Source organism: Chiroxiphia lanceolata, chromosome 7 (assembly GCF_009829145.1).
Source record: "Chiroxiphia lanceolata isolate bChiLan1 chromosome 7, bChiLan1.pri, whole genome shotgun sequence".
NCBI classification, from domain to species: Eukaryota; Metazoa; Chordata; class Aves; order Passeriformes; family Pipridae; genus Chiroxiphia; species Chiroxiphia lanceolata.
In genome coordinates this window covers 8,625,821-8,645,159 of record NC_045643.1, presented here as the reverse complement: position 1 = coordinate 8,645,159, position 19,339 = coordinate 8,625,821, and the positions used below count along the sequence as shown (strand labels likewise).

General features: G+C 43.5%; 1 protein-coding gene across 1 annotated transcript in view; it reads left to right on the top strand.

Annotated features, from left to right (window-relative positions):
- TMEFF2 (transmembrane protein with EGF like and two follistatin like domains 2) overlaps window positions 1-12,906 on the top strand; it is a 127,800-nt gene extending 114,894 nt beyond the window's left edge. Inside the window, exons 8-11 of the mRNA XM_032692973.1 lie at window positions 4,439-4,562; window positions 6,109-6,267; window positions 11,134-11,220; window positions 11,623-12,906. Of these exons, the coding sequence (XP_032548864.1) occupies window positions 4,439-4,562; window positions 6,109-6,267; window positions 11,134-11,220; window positions 11,623-11,719 (467 nt within the window). The 3' untranslated portion in view covers window positions 11,720-12,906. The remainder of the gene's footprint in view (window positions 1-4,438; window positions 4,563-6,108; window positions 6,268-11,133; window positions 11,221-11,622) is intronic.
- Window positions 12,907-19,339: the final 6,433 nt, after the last annotated feature.

Here is a 19,339-nt window from a genome sequence, read left to right as displayed (position 1 = left end):
TAATCCTCATCAAGGACACTAATGGATTTATTCGTTTGTCAGTGGCATTGCTCCACATGTTCAGTTGTGTAACAGAAGATCCACACTCCGATGGGAGCTGGGGAACTGGTGAAGGCTTCCCAGAGAAGAGTCTGGCTGCCTTGTTTTTGTCATTTGCAGTCACATCCTGCAACCAGGCAGACTGTTTCAGATCTTGAATTTCAGCTTTCACTGGAATATTTACCTGAGAATCCTAATGGTGTATGTTCAGCTTCCAAAGGCTGAAGGAAAGTCATATAGCTAAACCAGAAATTCAAATAAAAATAATACAAAATATATTTGAAATAATTCTTCCACTCCTTCTTAATGGAAGGCAGGAACAGCTATAGACATTAAGGAATTTAGACAAGATAGTTTTAAATAATTTGTTTAACATTTCAGAAAACAATCCATCAGGAAAAGCAAGATCACTGAGTGGGTGGTCAGTCACACCCGATAACTTTTTAGGATCCAGTTTACCCCAGCAAAACAGCTCATCATCTCAGCATCTGCCTGCCATCCACGGAGAGATTGGAGAGCAAGCGTTCAACTGGGAGACTCTTCCAGTAAGCAAGATGATGATAAGCTGTTTCAGGCTACACAAAGTAGTGTCTGGCCTCGAAGCATTTAAAAATAATCTGTTTTGACTAATGTGCCTTATATGATAGGCTATCATGTCATGTGCTGGCACTAACAAAAGATGTGAACAATATGAAATGTCAGGTTAGGCTGAAGATGCAAAAAGTGTTGCAGAAATGCAAAAGGTGTTGGCTGCATCAACACTGGTGTTTTCATTCTGAAAAGTTCTTCAACAAAAAGATTTATGAATACAATTGATCTGGAGGGCGAGAGTGAATTTCTTTTTTGAAATAAAAAGGAGACGCATTTTGAGAAACATGACAGGAATTTCTTTTGTCCAGAGATAGGAGAGACTGACCCAGTCAGCCCAATTTTTATCTTAAGTCTTTACAACTAGCTTCTACCCTGAGTCCTATCCATCACAAAAAAGGTACAAATCTGTCCCTTTGGTGCAAATAAAACCTTCCCACATTGTTGCCAATAACAATGCAGCAAGTCTAATCTTTGAAGAGGAGCTCTGAATTTAACATTACTGAAACCTAACTAACTTTGAATTTGGTCTGTGTGATTCCTTTATGCATACTGATCTGCTGTGCTTGGAAAAAAGTGGGTAACTTTGTATTTAAGCTTTGCTCTCTGTAGGTGTAAGGTTGGTGTGGTAGAGGGCCTCCTTAGTTTAGTAACACTATAAACTGATTAGTGCAAATTGCATCCAGTATTGAATTTATAAATAATCCAGAATTACAATAAGGGTGGAAGTCTTAATTTATTTAATTTAGTGTTAATTTTTTAAGATATGTACAGTTCTTACTTGCTTTATAACTTCGATATGTTTTTTATTTATATCCTCTCTTTTTAGGATTGATTTATAGTTCTTGTTTCATGGTGATGCATTCATAAGAGTTAGTATCATATCAACAGCTGTATTACTGAAAAGTGCTCAGATCCTTCAGAAATGAGAGTAGTCAGTTTTAATATGAAGAGACTTTTAAAGCATGTCTTGGTATTCGGGTCTCTATATTGAATCTGAGAAGGTGGTTTTTGTAATGAGAAAAATAACCTGTTTTGAGGCAGAGAAATATTGTGTGTGTGTTCAAGACGTGCTGGAAGAGGGGAACAACTTAGTCTGAACTAAATGATGCTTTTATTGTGATCTGTATTTCAAATAACCAAAATGGCAGATCAAACTAAATATGCACTCCCCCCCCCCCTTGCCTTTATGTTAGATCCCTAACTCCTTGAGAGGAGTCATCAGTCAAAAGGAGAGACTACAGATACTGTGTGTCTAAGTTTTGTGATCTCTTCCTAGCCAGGTGGCAAGCGTTCCTGTATGAAGTGTTTATCCTATAAATGCTAGCAAACCTTTGGCCATCTCATTTTTGATTCATTAAAGTGTTTTCCTTCACAATATTGTGCTTAGAGGTACAATTACAAGTTCTGCAGGATCTTAGATTTACTTTAAAAGTGTGCTAGAGATCTTTTTTAAAGAGAACACAGTTTCTACCCACATGATTGCCGGAAGAGGAAGAGCTCATTCCTCTTTTTACCAGTCCTACTGCCTACACACAGCGAGAGTATCTGCAAGTCCTGGTCCCCCTTTCAAGTCCTAGCAGATTAGTCTGCCCTGAAAGTAACAATTTCCATCCATGTTGAAGTATGCCTTTAAAAAAAAATTAAACCAAATGGTTTCATACCATTTTAACAACACTGCTGGCTCATCTGAGAGAGGAGGGATTCTTGCATTGTATGATGGTGGTGCACACACATCACAGAGATACCTCAGTAACTGAGAAGGAAGGATCAGAGATATACACACACACACACACACACGTGTGACCATCTCCTGTTCTTCAGAAAGGAAGCAAACTTCCTCTTGGTAATGGAATATATGAAGGAAATGGCATTATATTTTCCACAACAGAAAAAAATGTGTATTAATAAGGATCCCACATTTCTTGCTGCAGTTTTCTGGGCAGAAATAGATTTGAATGTGGGCCATAGCAGAGGTCCAGCACACCCAGAAACCATCAGGCATGGTGTGTAGGTGATCACTACACGGGTATGGGAATCCCACAAGTCCCGAGCACATTGGCATCTACATGTGTGCAGTGGGCAAGTCCAGTGACACAGATCGCGCACATTTTTCCTGTCTAGGAGGATTTCCAGGAGGAAAAAGGAACATGCATGAAGTCCTGCTGGGATGATAACTGTGTATATATTTCACATGCTGATACCCAGTGTCTCACCTGGAGGGTGATCGGTAGCCAAAAATGTTTAGCACCAGACCAAATGGACCTCCTCTTTCCACCTTTCTCCAGTAGCAGAAATTCCTGGGCAAGGTCTCAAAGGAGGTTGTACCATGGCTATAACAACATGCCTCCTGTCTGTGCCGTCCCAGAGACAGTTGTCAGCCTCAAGCCCAGGAATCCTCACTGTCCTGTGATGCTCCTGCGCTGTGTGGTCATTAACAATCTCATACAGGTATCCCAAAGTAAGCAGGGAACCAGGAGAGGCAGACGGGTTTGGGTTCAACATACGTGCATTTGAAAAGATGCAATGATGGTCCATAGTGCAGAGGTCCTGAAAATCCTAATGATGAAAGAGAAGCTAATGCTGTCTACAGGCATGTAGAGGTTGCCCGTCATCCTCGTTTGCCGGGAGCTGGTCCTTGCCTGTTTTCACATAAGGACAATATAACCAACTTTATTAGTGCAAACAGTTAGAGACTCTTACAACTCTCCTTGGACAGCTGCAACAGAAAAGAAATTCATTACGAAAATCTGAATCTTGGATCTGCTGCAGACACTTTTCCCAGAGGTGGGATAATACCTAAGCATGCCTGCTGCCGGCACGCCTGGCTCAGAGGCAGAACACAAATTGCAATTGTTTCATAACACTTGGGGACTTTCTTTGGAAGATATAACTGCTTCAACTTATTTTTTGTGCAATCTACATTTCCTTAGACATTTATTGTGAGATTTCTTTCTTCTGTTTTTAATTAATCATGGGTAGATGATACTACCACAGAAAAAGGATTTTTACCATTTGAGATATTGTAAGTATTGGTTAAATTTGGCAGAATTTGCCAAAATTACTCAGATTAATTAATACCTCAATGGCATAAAAAAATCACGTGAGTTTATGGCAAGTAACACTCCATGTTTCAGCCTGTGAAGCCTATGTTGAGCACACATCTGTTTCAAAACTAAATGAAGCCTCCATTTTCCTGGCTACGGGGAGGGATTTTCCAGGATTTGTAGTCTCAGTGACTAAGTGCTGCAGAAGTAGGCTCAGAATGTCAAACTAGTTTAAGGGTACTGAGTGCTAAGGGATATGGAGGAGGCCAGTGAACTCTGGGGCACTGCTGTGCAGACTGATGATAAACTTCAGGTCTGGACTCCCACTCTACTTCAGCCATAAAATTATCTTTCTGCATATGTTCTATTGAATGACCAAATATACTGTAATGGTATATGACATGCAAATGTCCAGAGTCTCTCTCCTAAGCTTACCTGGGTTTAAGGAGACACTCCATAAAGGACAACAGAAATGATCAGGTATTTTTCATGTGCTATTCTGTCATCAGTTTATGAATAGTCAGATTATTTTTTCTCATGTCTCATTTGCTGTAACTTGACAGGAATTAGAAAAGAACAAGAGAAACCCTTGCAAAGCTTTGCATTAGCCAACTTGTTTGAAGGTGCAAACCCTTGCTCTTGCTTCCCATGAACAACATCTTTCACATATTGTTCTTCTGATTTTCCTTTCTTTAATAGTTCTTCCCACCATTTCACCTTATCCTACATTGTCAGGTTAATGTTCCCTTCACCTGTGTTCACAGAGAATGCAAATAAACTGGAAGAAAGTGCAAGAGGGATCTACATCCCTTGTCCAGAGCATTACAATGGCTTCTGTATGCATGGCAAGTGTGAGCACTCCACGAACATGCTGGAACCATCTTGCAGGTAACCCTTCTACCAAGGAGGGAAGGCTACAAACATGGAAATATTGACTCATAGAAACACCTAATGTAGATCAACTGTGGAAATACTGGCAACCGTGGCCCTTTGTGCTACAAAATCCACTAGACTTAAATTATTCAACGAAGTCCCTATTGTATGTGGCGAAAGTATATTGAGTTATGCACAATGTTAATTGACTGTGAAACCATCCAGTAGCCTTCAGTTATATTTAGATGTGTTTTTAAAAGCCCTTCACAAAGTGCTCAGGCCATTGCTAGGTGGCCTCCTCAGCCTGAAGGAGGAGAGGAGTGCCACCAGGGATATGTCCCTGCTGTGGCAGGAGTGATGCTCATGAGGCAGCTGTCTGGGGCAAAGGTGGCTCCTTCATGTGGGAGGTGATTGTGGAGGAGTTTAGGGTAGGGAGGAGGAGTACAGTGAAGCACGTGCTTCTGCAGTGAATGCCTCCCTGCAGAGGTGCAGATACTACTTCTGAAATCCAACCAGTGTCCTGGTGGCATGGAAAGCACTGTTATGCATGAAGCACCATTTTCCTGAGACACTGGACTGGGAGAGCAGAGATACAGACCAGACTTGCTCCCCAGGGCAGATTTTCAAGCCAGTTTCTCCCAGCTCTCACAAACAGCCAGGGCACATTTTACTCTTTGCAGCTGCTGCGTTTTAGGTGCTCCATTCAGCTGGAAAATGTCCTTTCCTCAAGGTGCTGGCAGCTGTGGGAATGCAGGAGAGGAAAAGAGTGGAAACTCAAGGCTTAACCCATCAGGGTTAGCACTCCACTGAGAGATCTGAGAGGGGCCCAAGCCATCTGTCTCAGTCCCTTACCATTGCTGCTGCCACTGACCTGGATGTTTGCATCTTCTTGCTTGGGCTTTTTAGGGGAAACAGGGCGAGAGCTAAAATTAGAAAAACACTGTTTGCCCCCAAAATCACAGAGCAGAGTGGAGATGTCAGGCTGCAGGATGGGAACTGGTGAGCAGCGCAGCAGGCGGCATCGGGGTGGATGGTTGCAGCATCAACAGAGGGGTTTTTTTATAGCAACCAGACGAAATGTAAATGATGTATCCACTTTCAGGAACATCTAATCACATTTCATATGGAGCTTGGATGATTGCTTATCACCTCCTTAGGGGTAATCTGCATAAGGAGCCACAACTAGATGGCTTTTCACCCTCCCCCACCTCCCCAAAGAAAGGGAGAAATCTGAAATATGTTGTGCAAGGAACTAAATGGGTTCTTATTACAATGTGCAAGTAGTTTCACTTGATGCCAGTTATGTCTTGGTCCCCTGGGCACCTCCTGGCACTCTGCGGTGTTGTTCACTCTCGTAGACCTTGGTGACACCGAGGACCTGAAGTCTTCCCTCTGAGAGGCTGAGCAGGCACTAGTACTCTCTCTGTGGGAGTCCGTCCTGCAAAAAAGCACATAAGCTTATGCTTAGGCCACTGATGTTTTTTTTTTTTTCAGGTATAATTTTTCCAGCATTCTTTGAAAGCAGCAGGTATAACCAGAAAAAAAATATTTTTTTTTTCAGATGTGATGCCGGCTATACTGGACAACACTGTGAAAAAAAGGACTACAGCGTTTTATATGTGGTTCCAGGTCCAGTACGATTTCAGTATGTCTTAATAGCAGCTGTGATTGGAACCATCCAGATTGCTATCATCTGTGTTGTAGTCCTCTGTATTACAAGGTCAGTATCTCTGGTACTTTGCAATAGAAAAAAAAAATACTTTTGTTTTTCCTACTGTGTGCGCTGATTATACAGGTTTCTGCAGTGACACTACTGATAACAAATGCTATTTAATTCACCAACAAACAGCAGATATCATCTGGTCCAGCCAGCCAGTGCTGCTTCATTATTATGACTGAATTTTTACTTCCATCTTAATCAAACTTAGGTAGCAACGGTGCCTACAGCAAGTGAAGTTTCCTATTTTGTATTCAGATAGTTGGACAAATATTGTTCATATAAATAAGGGGAATATAAATGCAGCAGCTGGATCAACACTTAATAAAACTAATCATATCTCCATCTGGTTTCCTTAAGGGCCCATTCCCTTAGTCCTAATCAGGCAAAGCATACAAACTTTTAAGCCTGTTTGCAACCCCGTTGATTAAATGATTTCATTAGCCTTGTGTGCATGTTCAAAGGCACTGCACATGTTTTAGGGTCTTCACTAGGTGGTGGCACACCAAGCCATATGTGATGTACTTGTCTGGGTTTTTAAGTGCAGAGGAAAGGGTTGTGTGAATGGAAATGATCAGTTCAGAATGAGAAGGGGAAAAGGCAATCCTTCCCCTCCTGCATGCACTGCTCCCCCACTGAACTGTGTTACTCTCTGGGAGGGCTTGGGCTAAGTTCTTAATGTCAGACATCCACAGGCTTCTCTCATGAGATTAAATTAATTCAGCTAGCAACACTGATAAAATACTTTTTTACAACTAATTTTCTTTTTAAATTACAAAAAAAAAAAAATAAATTAAAAAGTCAGGTATCATACCTCTGTATAAAATAAATTTTCTAATATATTTCAGTCCTTATGTTGCACTACCTGGCTGGAAGACAAGTGTAGCATTTGTTCCTTGAAAAGCAAAATTCATAAATCCTTTTCTGGCCTAAGGGCATAAAACAAAACCTCTTTTGGCCAAGCTGAATCCATCAACTAAATGGCAACAGCCGAATGAGGTAGTAGATTATGGTGGTATTCACAGAGGTAATTCAAACAACCAAAAATATCGTGTGTTGTGAGAGAAAGAAGGTGGTGTAGTAACTGATAATGGAACAAATGCTGTGTGTAGTTTTGTCAAGCGATTCTAGTTTTGTCACCTTGACGCAGTGAGGCAGAGCACTTTATACTGAGGAATTCAGACAGTGAGCTCTGAGTGATCTGGTACTGTAATGCAAATTACCCATCACACTGTTTTCATACAGAGACAGTACCTTTTCCCACACACTTTGTAACTGAGTGAATTTATGATCTTTTGACTTTTTTCTGTAATGCATGTAATTACTGCAGAGCATCCTCCATCCCAGCATAATGATTTGAGATACATTTGCAAAAATGTACTCTTAAGTGGCCTAAGAGAAATCCACATGACAAGAGACTGTTGTGGCAGCATATGCATAAGTAATTGAGTTTTTGAAGTAGTCTGCTTTGGAGAACCTGACTGTACTGGTTTGAACTCCACACCCTGAATTCTTGAAAGTGCTGGAACCACCCTGCCAGGTTCCTGGGAGAAAGAAGGGAAACTTTACTCAGAGGCCACTGTGGCCAAATTCTTTGCAGCTCCTTTCAGTGCAGCTTGACATGAATTTGGTGTACTGGGTCCATTTGAGCCACACAAAACTACTCTTGTAAGCTTCTAGCTGTCACTACTGTTGTTGCTCTTAAAATCTTGCCTGTACAGTGGTGCAAATCTACAGCATGTCGTCCATTGCTTGAAGGCTCTGAGCAAGTGCTGGGCACTTTTAGGGCCGTTGTTGCACAAACACTTTAATCTGAATAAATGGGCTGTACTGTTGACAGGGATGGTTCTCCTTTGCCCATTCCTCCACCTACTGGGCACAACAAACCTGGTCAGGGGATGGACTCAGCTGAAAACGCAACCAGCAGAACTGATGATTTGTTTTTAAGTGGCTCAATTCCTGGAAGAGGTCGGCCGCTTGTCTGCTCATTACTAGTGCCAGCAATAGGAATAAGCACCTGAGGTGGAGAAGTAGGGAACCAGAGGCCAAGACATGAAACAGTGAGGCAGTACCTCTGCCCAAGGACTTTTAGCTTAGAGGTAAGGCAAAGAAAGAAGCAATGATTAAAGCAAAGGAGAATGGTAAATAGTATAGGTATGGCCTAGTATCATAATGATTCTCAGCAGTTTTCTTTACAGCTTTGCATTTTTAGTGCTTCCCTAATGTTTAGTCACAGCAGCTTATTTATGTGAAGAAATAACTTGATTAAAAATTAATGCATAACATGTTTTACCTGCTATGAATCACATTGTGAGTAACTCAAGCTTGCGAGCAAGCTTCAGTAGAGGGAGAGCAGGCAGCCTGTGCTTTACATTGATGTAACTGCTTTGTTCATAAATGAATGCATCCCCCACACAGAGCCCTACAGAGGACTTTTGATTAAAGAGTTAAGGACCAAGGAAAACCTGTCACTCAGTTTTAGCAGATGATTAAGGTCTAAAAAGCTGGTTAAATGCAAACACCTGTCTTAGGAAACCCAGCTGCACTTCAGACACAACCTACCTGTTAAGCGGTGTTAGTGCTTGGCCCTGGGGCCTTCCCAAGCTCCCATCGATTGGTAATGTACTGTATTACACAATTAAAACATGGGTATTTTTGGTTAAAAGATGCTTTTTCATCATCTTAATTGGAGTAATCTACATTTGAATTGATTTCTCTCGACCTTGAACTGAGCGACTGTGTAGATACCGTCAGTGTCAGTTTTGAGAAAGTGCCCATGAGAAGCTCATCTCCTTCCTTCCAGCTGGAGCAGTTGGTATCCACCATTCTCTGTGAATGCATGGCTGCATCCCCTGGGATTGCTGACCATCCTGATCATTCCCCAGCCACCTGGTTCCTCCACGTTTCTTACAAAACCAGTCTGGTTTTGTAAGAACAAGGCATTACCCACTCTGGCTTCCCGCCTATGGTTCCCCAACCTTGCTCTCACGGCTGAGCACTGGGGAAAAGCAAGGCTGTGCTTTCTGCTGTAAATCCTGATCCTCTGGGCTTGGGAGGAGGCCCGGTGTGGGGAGTCATGCATGGCCACAGCAGCGGGAGCGAGCAGTGCTGCCTCTCAGCGTGGCGAGGTGTCAGTGCACAACGAGGTCCTGCTGTGCTTCTCCAGCTGAACGGGCAGGAGAGGCCGCCCAGGGACAGTCAGGCTGGGAGGCTGTCAGCGTGCACATGACACACGGCTCAGTGAATCAGCCCTGTGTTTGCCAACAGCAGCTCCTTGACTCACTCGGAAAGTTTGATCGCCTTTTTAAGGAACTCACAGGGAATAACGAGTTTGCTGTGAAATCGCAGACCAGCTAAAGTCTGCCTTAGTTCCATAATGAAAGCTCTGCCGTGACCTCTGAGAGCACAGGGGATGCTGGCAGATTTTTCCTGGAGTAATGATAGCAGCCTACTTCACTGCTTCCCAGAAAGGAACGGTGCAAAATATAGTGCACAGCCATACAGCTTCTCATGAGGAGGTGGTCCTGGTGGCTTGAAAGTGAGGCAAGTCAGGACAGTCTGACCCATATTTTGCTAGACACTTATATAATTGTATTTCAGTATTTTTAAATACTTTGTAAGTTCTTACACTCTTGTTTAGCCTCTGAGTTGGCATCAAAAAACTGTAGCGTCAGTCCCATTCAACAGGAGGGAAAAAATGACCTTTTTTGTTTTAAGGGGTTAGTAAAAATGTATGTTACGCTATTCTGCTGTCATCTGACACAGAGCTGAGAGCAAGTGCTTTGAGCTCCCTCTGTGCTGAGAGGGTGAGCTGTCACTGGTGCATAACCCATAGGGTTTCACAAGGTCCTCCTGGAAGCCCTCCTGTAACAGAAAAACCAATCAGTTCAATACAAAGGGAATGTTTAGAAAAACATGTGTCAGTATGGTCTGGAGTATTGCGGGGCCTCTTGTCATGCCACTCCAAGAGGGTGTTTCAGTCTCTCTTGTGTAGCTGCCCACAGTTTCTGCCATACCTCCTTTGGCTTTCAGCTGCTTAGAACTTCCTTTGGCCTCCACCTGGGTTTAAACTTTTCTGTGCCTTCTGCCTGAGGATGCCTTTCCGTGGAGGGAACCAGAAATATGCCATTAGCTTTCCATCTGAGGGAAAAACCGCGCTGGGTAGCATCCCACAGCTGTCATTGCTGCAGGTGAAAGGTTGAAACGTGCCCTTGCTGAGGAGCACCAGAGGCTCTGAGGCACAAGAGGTTTGCTTCTGCAGCTGGCTGTCCAAAGGAATATCAGATTTTGGGCTTTCCAGTGCAGTTGCTTTCTGCACTAAGCCAAGCAGCCGTGTCAGGAGCGTGGCACAGGGTAGGCACCTGTAAGTAAAAGTAGCTGCTCGCTCATGAGCAGCTCATGGAGCATTTCCATGGAGACTAAGAGGGGCTGGAGACACTTAGCTCCTCAGAAAGGCAGCCCTCACAGCCACTTTGTAAACACTTCACAGACCTGGGACACCAAGCAGGTGAGTGAGCGTGAGACCATCCCAGATCTGCCACCTGTGCCTCACTTGAAAATAAACCCATTATTTAAGGATTAGTGATGCGGTGCAGTTGGGGCCATCATGATGCAGCAGAGTGGCCACTGCTGAGGAATCTTAGCATTTGCCTTGCCATAATTTTGTTCACAGTATGCTTTTTGGGGGTTGTGGTGGCTTTTTTTTGTGGTGCCATTGCCATTAGCCAGCCCTTTTCATTTCACTGAGGAGGAAGTGTGCTGAGGGACAGAGGATGCCTCTCTCGCCCTCACGTCCCTGCTGCCACCCGTGCCACCTCCTGAGCAGATGTATTGTTAAGAGCTGTGTATTCTCACAACTCTCTTTTCCAGGAAATGTCCCAGGAGCAACAGAATCCACAGACAGAAGCAAAACACAGGGCACTACAGTTCAGACAACACAACGAGAGCATCGACAAGGTTAATTTAAAGAGAGCATGTTTCCACAATGGCAAAACTAACTGCAGAGAGCTTGGACTACAAAATACAGTATTATAGACAAAAGATTAAGACAAGATCTACACATGTTGCCTTGCATTTGTGGTAATCTACACCAATGAGAACATGTACTACAGCTATATTTGATTATGTATGGATATATTTGAAATAGTATACATTGTCTTGATGTTTTTCTGTAATGTAAATAAACTATTTATATCACACAATATAGTTTTTTCTTTTTCATGTATTTGTTATATATAATAAATACTCAGTGATGAGAAAAAAATTGCCTTTCTTAAATTTGCTGTATCTCATAGCTGTGTATAGTCTTGGGATATTGTATATGGACACTAACAAATCTCTTTTTCTTTCTTTTTCCAGTTCTAGTGGCAATTTTGAGTCTACTGAACTCAGTAGTAGGGTTTTGAGTTGGTCCAAGATCAGCGACAATTATGGATGTGGGAAAGGTGAAGAATAATTTAACCTACATTGAGGAGGGATAAAATATTTCAGATCCGGAGTCAACTACATTTCATCAGCCTTCTTCTCCCATACCATCTATCTTTACTCTCCCATAGCTTAGGAAGTCTTTGGCTTCTAAATTAAATCCTAACCGAAGGGGAAATGGAAATTCTCGGCAACCGCGATGAGAGTGTCGGGGGTAATGCTTCGATTTGGGAGGGAATTAGGTGTCTGTCAAGGTGAACCCTACAAGAACACTTTGCAGAATCTCCAACTCTGGTCACTGGAGTGAGTGAAAATTGCTTCTCACTCTTGATTGAAAATTATTAGGTTAAAAAAGTTAATAACATAATAACAGCTGAAATGCCAGTCCCATTTGTACCTCGTGAACATGCTGATATAATTTATTTTTTCAAAGAGAAGGTGAAAACCACTCAGAAAATACCTTATGAATAACTTTATGGGTGACCCTACTCCATTAAATGTAATGAACCCAAATGTTGGCTATACCTCAGGAAAATAAGGGCATGTATTTTGTCACATCCACATGATGGACAAAATGCAAAGTTATTTCCATGATAGCTGAAACTCTCCAAAACACGTTCTGTCGAGAAGGTAATTCTGCTCTACTTTGTGCTATGAATTTTGAAGACAGGAGAGTGAGACTGAAGGGCAGAGTGTGGTAACGTCACTCCTGCTGGATAACATCCACTCCACTAATTGACTGCCAGAGCAGTAGTCACACTAAATAGCACAACTGAACTAAAAAGCCCTTGTAACCGTAGTCAATGTGCTGCTCCTTTCCAAAGAGACTTTGCCAAGGCAGAATGTTCCCAAGATAAGGGTTAGGAGTATTTCTCACTGTCATCATCATGTAAGAAATTGCATTTGGGTCAGAATCAGATCTGGGGTTACCTGGGATGATGTCTCATGAGTGTGTTTCCATTTCCTGCTTCAGCATCAGTCTGGTCACTCACAACAGTCACCACCAACCCCACCGGTGACAGCCCACCCGATCTGGCCTCCAGACGTGGGTGCAGCGGTACTTCCACTCTAACATGACTTTTGGTCTTCCCCTCCCTCCCCTAGCCTGCTTTAAAGTGAATCCATTGCATGATGTTCACACGATCTCAGTTTTTGTCTTGTTCTGGGTTTCTTGGCTTTTTAAAGGTAATAAAAGGCGATTGGCAAGAGATGCTTCCAGGCACCTGGTCTGTGCTGATTGATGGGAGTGGGAGTGTGGTGCTTGCACAGGCAGCGGGGCAGATGATGGCACAGGGCAGCTCTCTGGCTTTGGGCTGCCAGCCCTGCAGGGACCTTCTGCTCCCCAGAGCCATGGGCTGGGCTAAGGCAGAGGGAGAGGGAGCTGTACAGCCACCCTCTGCTCCTCAGCCTTTGCCCCAGCTCTCTGATCTTTGAGTCTTGTTTTCAGATTGGAAGAGTGATGGTGTGGGGCAGAAGCAGAGAGGTAGCAAGCAGGCATGATCCTGGCCCACTGGACCACAGGGATATTTCCATGCTCAAACCCACTGTAAAATACTCCTCTCTGTCCCAGTCCTTGCTGGTTTTGTGTCTCACACTCAGCGGGGTGGTCTGACATGGAGGGCAGCCCAGGCACAGCCACATTGTGCTGCACAGGTTTGGTGGCACAAGATCCCTTCTAGGAAGACTTTGCAATCTGAGGTAATTCATAACTGAGTGGCATTATAACACCCCTCTTCAGATCCCTCCATTGGCTACACCTGACGCAGTGATGGCTGCGAGCGTCTCTGAGAACTTCAGCATCAGGTTGAGGATTGGGTTGGAGGAGGCAAATGTAGCTCTACCCTGCAGACACCCTCCCATGCTTTGTGCTTCCTGAGTGAAGCGTTGGAGTCTAACAAGCGTCAAAACCGCAGATTCTGAGCCGATTCCAAATGTCAGTCCCCCCACTGGGACTATCAAGTCTGGACTGTTTATTTCGGTCGCTTACATTAGATACAAAAATCAAATGTTAACACATACACACCACCATGTAGCTATAGCAATAAACCTAATTAAAAAAGGGAAGGTTTGGCCTGGCCAAAAATAGCACAGCTTCGCTTAGGAGTGAAAACAGAAGTCTGACCCACTGTCTCTAAACTTCCTGACGTTGTGTGCCTTGCTTTTACTGAGCAATGGCACATTTAATCCCCTAACAGCCTGTGTTTGCCAGGTGTCATTAGCTGCTTTCCCAGCTGCAATGTCTGTCACAAAGCCTTGCACCTTTACAATAAGGCCGGTGTTTAAGTACCTACTGCAGACTGGAGGGCAGAGAAGAGAAAGGGATTTTGGTTTTAACACATGGAGGGCAGGTCCCACCTCTTTGGGCCTTTCAAACTTAAACTTCAGCATGCTGGCATGGGCACACAGACTGAAAATAACAGTGCCTTGGGGTTGTATGTACAGGAATGAAGATTTCTAACAAAAACATTTGCAGAAATTGTACCAAATGTAGCAGCAAATTCGGACATGTGGATCTGGGGTTGCTGTTTCCTCTTCTGAAGTATGGAAAGTGCATCTGTTTGTTAGAGCCATATGCTGGCCAGAACTTGAAATGGGGCAGATGAACTCAGTCCTTATCTGGAGGAGGAAGTAATTCATATATTTTGGCAGTTTCATAGGCTTTTTTTGTCATGGCACTTTGACAACTGTAAATAATCTCAACTACCAGCACACACTGACTTTGCAAACCACACTAGATGTACAAAACCACTGACAAGATCAGTAATACCACACCTGGAGCAATTGCTTAGGGGCAGTACACACCACCAGTGTCCCAACAGCCTGCAGTCACTTGCTGGCCCGGCTGTTGTGGGCCACACCACCTGGTAAAAAGAGGTAAAAATAGGACTGTTAGCACAAGCCTTCCTTAAGGCTGTTTCTTTCAGCCTGTAGCAATTCTGGAGCAAGAAGCCGTGTCCTTATTTTGACCATGATGCATTTCACACAACAACATCCTGACCTTAGTCCTCAAAATAAAGCCAAGTATGCTATTAGCATGCACTGAGTGCTGGTGAGCAGAGTTGACCCACCCTCCCCAGCCTGGGATGGTCAGATGATGTTCAACCCTTTTGTGCCTTTGGATACTGTGCTGCATCCCAGCCCATAAGGAAGTTGTCTGTAGCTACCACACAGACTGATTGCAGTGAGGGGGTGACCCTCTCCTTCTCCCACCCCAAATGCTGCATTACAGGACAGGCACAGCTCCACGCCTCACCATCACAGTCCTTAAAATTACATCTGATCAGACATTCATTATCATTCCCTTTCATCCAAAGATAATATGACACGATTTACAGAACATTATCATTACAAAAATATTATAATTAATGAAGGAAGGCTGGACATTCTATTCTAGCTGCTTGCCTGCCCCTGCACACTGAGGAGCCATGATCACCTCAACTGAAAAGACAGTGGGGCAGTTCCTCCTTGCTGCCACGGCCATCAGGGTGTCACCTCCACAGGCAACTCTAGGTCAGCCCGGCTTTGCAGAAGTTCCCTGGGTGCCAGCCATGAGGGACCCGTGCTGGCAGCAGGGATGTTCACGGGTCCCTGCGTGTGTCCCACCCGCAGGTTAACCGAGAGGGTGGGTGAGGGTGGGCGTCGTGGATCACTGCCTCCCATTTTCCAGAAGCAGCTCTCAAAAAAGCCTCATCTTCAAAGAGCTCTCTAAAGCTTCTTTGAAAACAAAATGATTAAAGGCTATCTTCCCTCTCATCCAACATCAGACACATCCGCACGCCGCATCCTTGCTTTCACCCCTGATTATGCATGCAGCTTTTCTGCAGCTCCCAGTTTTGCGTCGGGATGGAAGTTACAACCCCGAATTAAAAGCGAAGTTCATTACCACACTTCAAAGCCGGCGCTGTGCCCCGGCCAGGCCAGCCCTTTCTTTAATTTATGGGGGTGTGGCCAGGCTGGAGGTCTGGGGGGGTGTTGGTTATAAGGTGTTTACGGCCTGCCTTAGGTTTTAAAGGCAAGCTGTGGGCAGGTATGCCCGTGTCTAGTGCTGCTGGTGGGGTTTTTCCCTCCAGAATAATCAGGAACCTCAACTGGACTTAAAGGGACATAATGTCCCTTTAATGTTCCTTTAATTTAATAATAGAAGTGTGTTATTATTACTATTATTAACAACAACAATATTAATATTAATATTTTATCTATATTTCTGGTCTCGACAGGCCACAACCTGTACTCTGTTTCACATGGGAGCCAAAAGTCTCATTTTTAGCCCCATAGGCACGCAGTACCTGGGATGCTGCACCCTGACAGTGCCACCAATACACCTGTGAGCAGGAGAGACAGGGGAGCAGGAGGGGCAGAAGGCACAGGCACAGCAGCCCCTACCCCACCAGCCCTTGGGCTGATGCTTTGCCTTCAAATGCTTGTAATATTAGGTGGGCTTAATTTATTTTAGTTTCAGTTTAATTAACAGTTTTGTCACAGCAGAAGGGCTGTTTAAAACAAAGACGCATTAAAAAAAAAAAAAAAAAAAAGAGGCAGGATTTTTGTCAACTTTTTCTCTCTTTTTTTGCCGTATTGAATGAGAGCCACAAGGCAGTAAAATATTCCGCAGTCTCACACAGCAGCCGCCAAGCTGCAGAATAAAAAAAGCATGTGAAGAATCTGCTCTATAATGCTAACGAGGTGGCATCCACTGCGCTTTGTCAATAAAATAGGAAGCCCATTTTGCTCAGCTTAGGAAGCACAGGCACCCAGGTAGGAGCCTTGATGTCAGTCCTTCTCCCATTTGATTTTCCCTGGGCGGCGAGGGGTTTCCTCATTGGGGGCGAGGGGTCGGGAATCGTGTGTCATCGCACCACTGCCCAAGCCCCACAGCCACAGAGGTGACCCCAGCCACTGCCATCCTCTGCCTCGCTTTGCTGGAGTCCTGGTGCCTTCACCTCCCACCCACCCCCCAACGTGAAATAAAAACGATTGGAAGGTGAAAAATGTTAAGAAAATATAGTAACATCTCATAAACTTGCCATGAGAGAAGCTTTAAAAGGGGCTTGGTTTACATCGGGTCACTCAGAAAAGAAGTGTAATTATTCAAGATAAGATCCGGCTTCTAAATGCAAATGCTGGCGACAGCCCATCACCCCCGACGGCAGCAGCAGATTTACGGCAAGGAGCTTTCAGCAGAACAGGGACGAGCAGAGAGGTGAGGGAGAGCCGTGTAATGTGACCTGAATTAGCGGCTATAGATAGTGCTTCCTGCATGTTTTACATTTTCAAATAAAAAGGATCTTCTTGTTTAATGGTTAATAAAAAAGATTAGTGCTCCCAGGGCACGGATCCTGATAGATGCAGACTGTGCTGGAGGGACCAGCTACAAGACACAAGAGAAGATGAAACCGGTGATTTTATTTTTTTTCCCGTGGAGTGCATCACTACCAGCATTTGCAAGTTAATTTGTAATATAATTATATGTTGCTTCTGTCACAGAAGCGCAGCACGTGTGTTGGGCCAGCGGCCCTGCCACTGCCACCGGCAGCCTGGCACAGCCCAGCCAGCACTGCTGCAGAGAGGAGGAGAGGAGCAGCCAGCAGCTGAGGGCTCTGTGTGTATGGATGTACCTATCTATACATATAGATAGGCACACCTTTATATGTATATATACCTATATAAATATATATATATATATACATGTACACATATGTGTATATACACACATACATACTACATATACAGTCATATACAGACACACATATAATAAATACATATACACACATATAAAAATACAATTCTATATAGAAAAATGAATTTATATGTATGTATATCTATGGGTGTGATAGGTACTGTAGAGGAGAGCAAGCTGACTGCCCTGGAGCACGTGCAGCTCCTAAGCCACCCAGGCTAACAAGCATGAAAATCTTTGCCCTGTCCAGCTCCCCCGTGCAGCTCCCAGCACTGCCACCTTCCTAACAAAACCAAAACCTGCCATGCCAGCTTCTTGGCAGCATTATACCCTCACTCTGAAAGCTGGGTTCACTTTTCCTTTCTTTTCTCCTTTTGTTTCCTCCTTTTCTTTTCTCTTTTTTCTTTCTTTTCTTCTTTTCTTTTCCTTTTCTTTTCTTTTCTTTTCTTTTCTTTTCTTTTCTTTTCTTTTCTTTTCTTTTCTTTTCTTTTCTTTTCTTTTCTTTTCTTTTTTCTTTTCTTTTCTTCTTTTCTTCTTTTCTTTTCTTTTCTTCTTTTCTTTTCTTTTCTTTTCTTTTCTTTTCTTTTCTTTTCTTTTCTTTTCTTTTCTTTTCTTTTCTTCTTTTTAATTATTATTTATTTTCGTGTCATGCCATGTAGACGATTATGGTCAGTAATAGTTTTCTAAGAAATAAAGTCTATGAAAGTAATTGTTAGGAACAAGCTGCAATGGCAAATTGCTGAGTGGTTGCCATAGTGCAGGAGCACAATTTGAGATTTAATATCATTACTAATGATATTTACTTGGCCTGCAGGAGAGAGTGAGACTTGTGCTCTCTAAATGTCATTTGACTGCTAATATGTCAGTGCGCACACCCAGCACGGCCGCGGGAAGGGACCTGGCGAGACCGGGGCACCGCTGCCCACAGGCAGGTGATGCTGCTGCTGGTGTCCCCTCCCCAGGCTGTGCCAAGGACCCCCCATGTGGAAGGGATGAGGGCCTCTGAAGAGCCTCCACACACGTAGCAACACTGCTGGGGCTCAGCTCCGCCCTGGCACCCACGGGGCACCCAAAACCAGACCCAGGCTCCTGCTTTCTGTTCTTTTTCGGCTCATCTACACAGACTGCGAGTTCAGGCTTCCTCTCCCGTTGGGCTTCTCCGTGGGAGGGGGAGACATATTGCGCTGCTGTAAAGTGAGCCATTTAGTTTATTAAACGCTGTTAAGGGTGCCCTGAGGTCTCTGCACATGTGGGACCATCAAGAGGGAATCGTTATTATTATGGTTCTTATTAGTCATAGTCATTTTCCCAGCGATACGTCTCATGTCCAGATGTCTTCCCATCTATCTCTTAAATTTTGTGATGCCAGCGCAAAACTGTTATGAAGACGGACTAGTCCAAGTCCCACTTCACACAGTGCAGGAGCAGAACATCCGTGCAAAAATAAATATATATATTTTTAAATTAAAAGACAAACGAAAGAAAGGGTCATAGTTGGCTTAAAATGAATTGCGCAGTGCATAAAAGAGACAACAGATTAGAGAAGATAATGTTTTAGTTTAAGTGTTCCATCATTATTAATTCATTTGGTGCTCTTTATGATAATACCAATCATTTGGAATTCATTTGGTGTTTATGTGGATGTCATCTCGACTCCTGCAGAAATTCCAAAGTAATTCAGCATTAATGTGCTATTAAAAATTGTTACCAGCCACTACCTTCATTACTGCATCAGCACAGCCTAATCTTTCTTCTCTCGTTCTCTAAATTCAAATTCCAGTGTTTATTTTGCTTTTATCTTTATTAGGGTTTTAAAATGTAATGCTTCTATTTAAAAATTCTCCTTATGCTACATGAGTATTGTCTCTTTTTTTGACAGCATCAAAATTATGCACCTAAAAGAGGGGGTTAATGGTGATTTTTCATTTTACTGCTGGTATGTGACTGAGAAACAACCAAAGAGGCTCCAGCTTA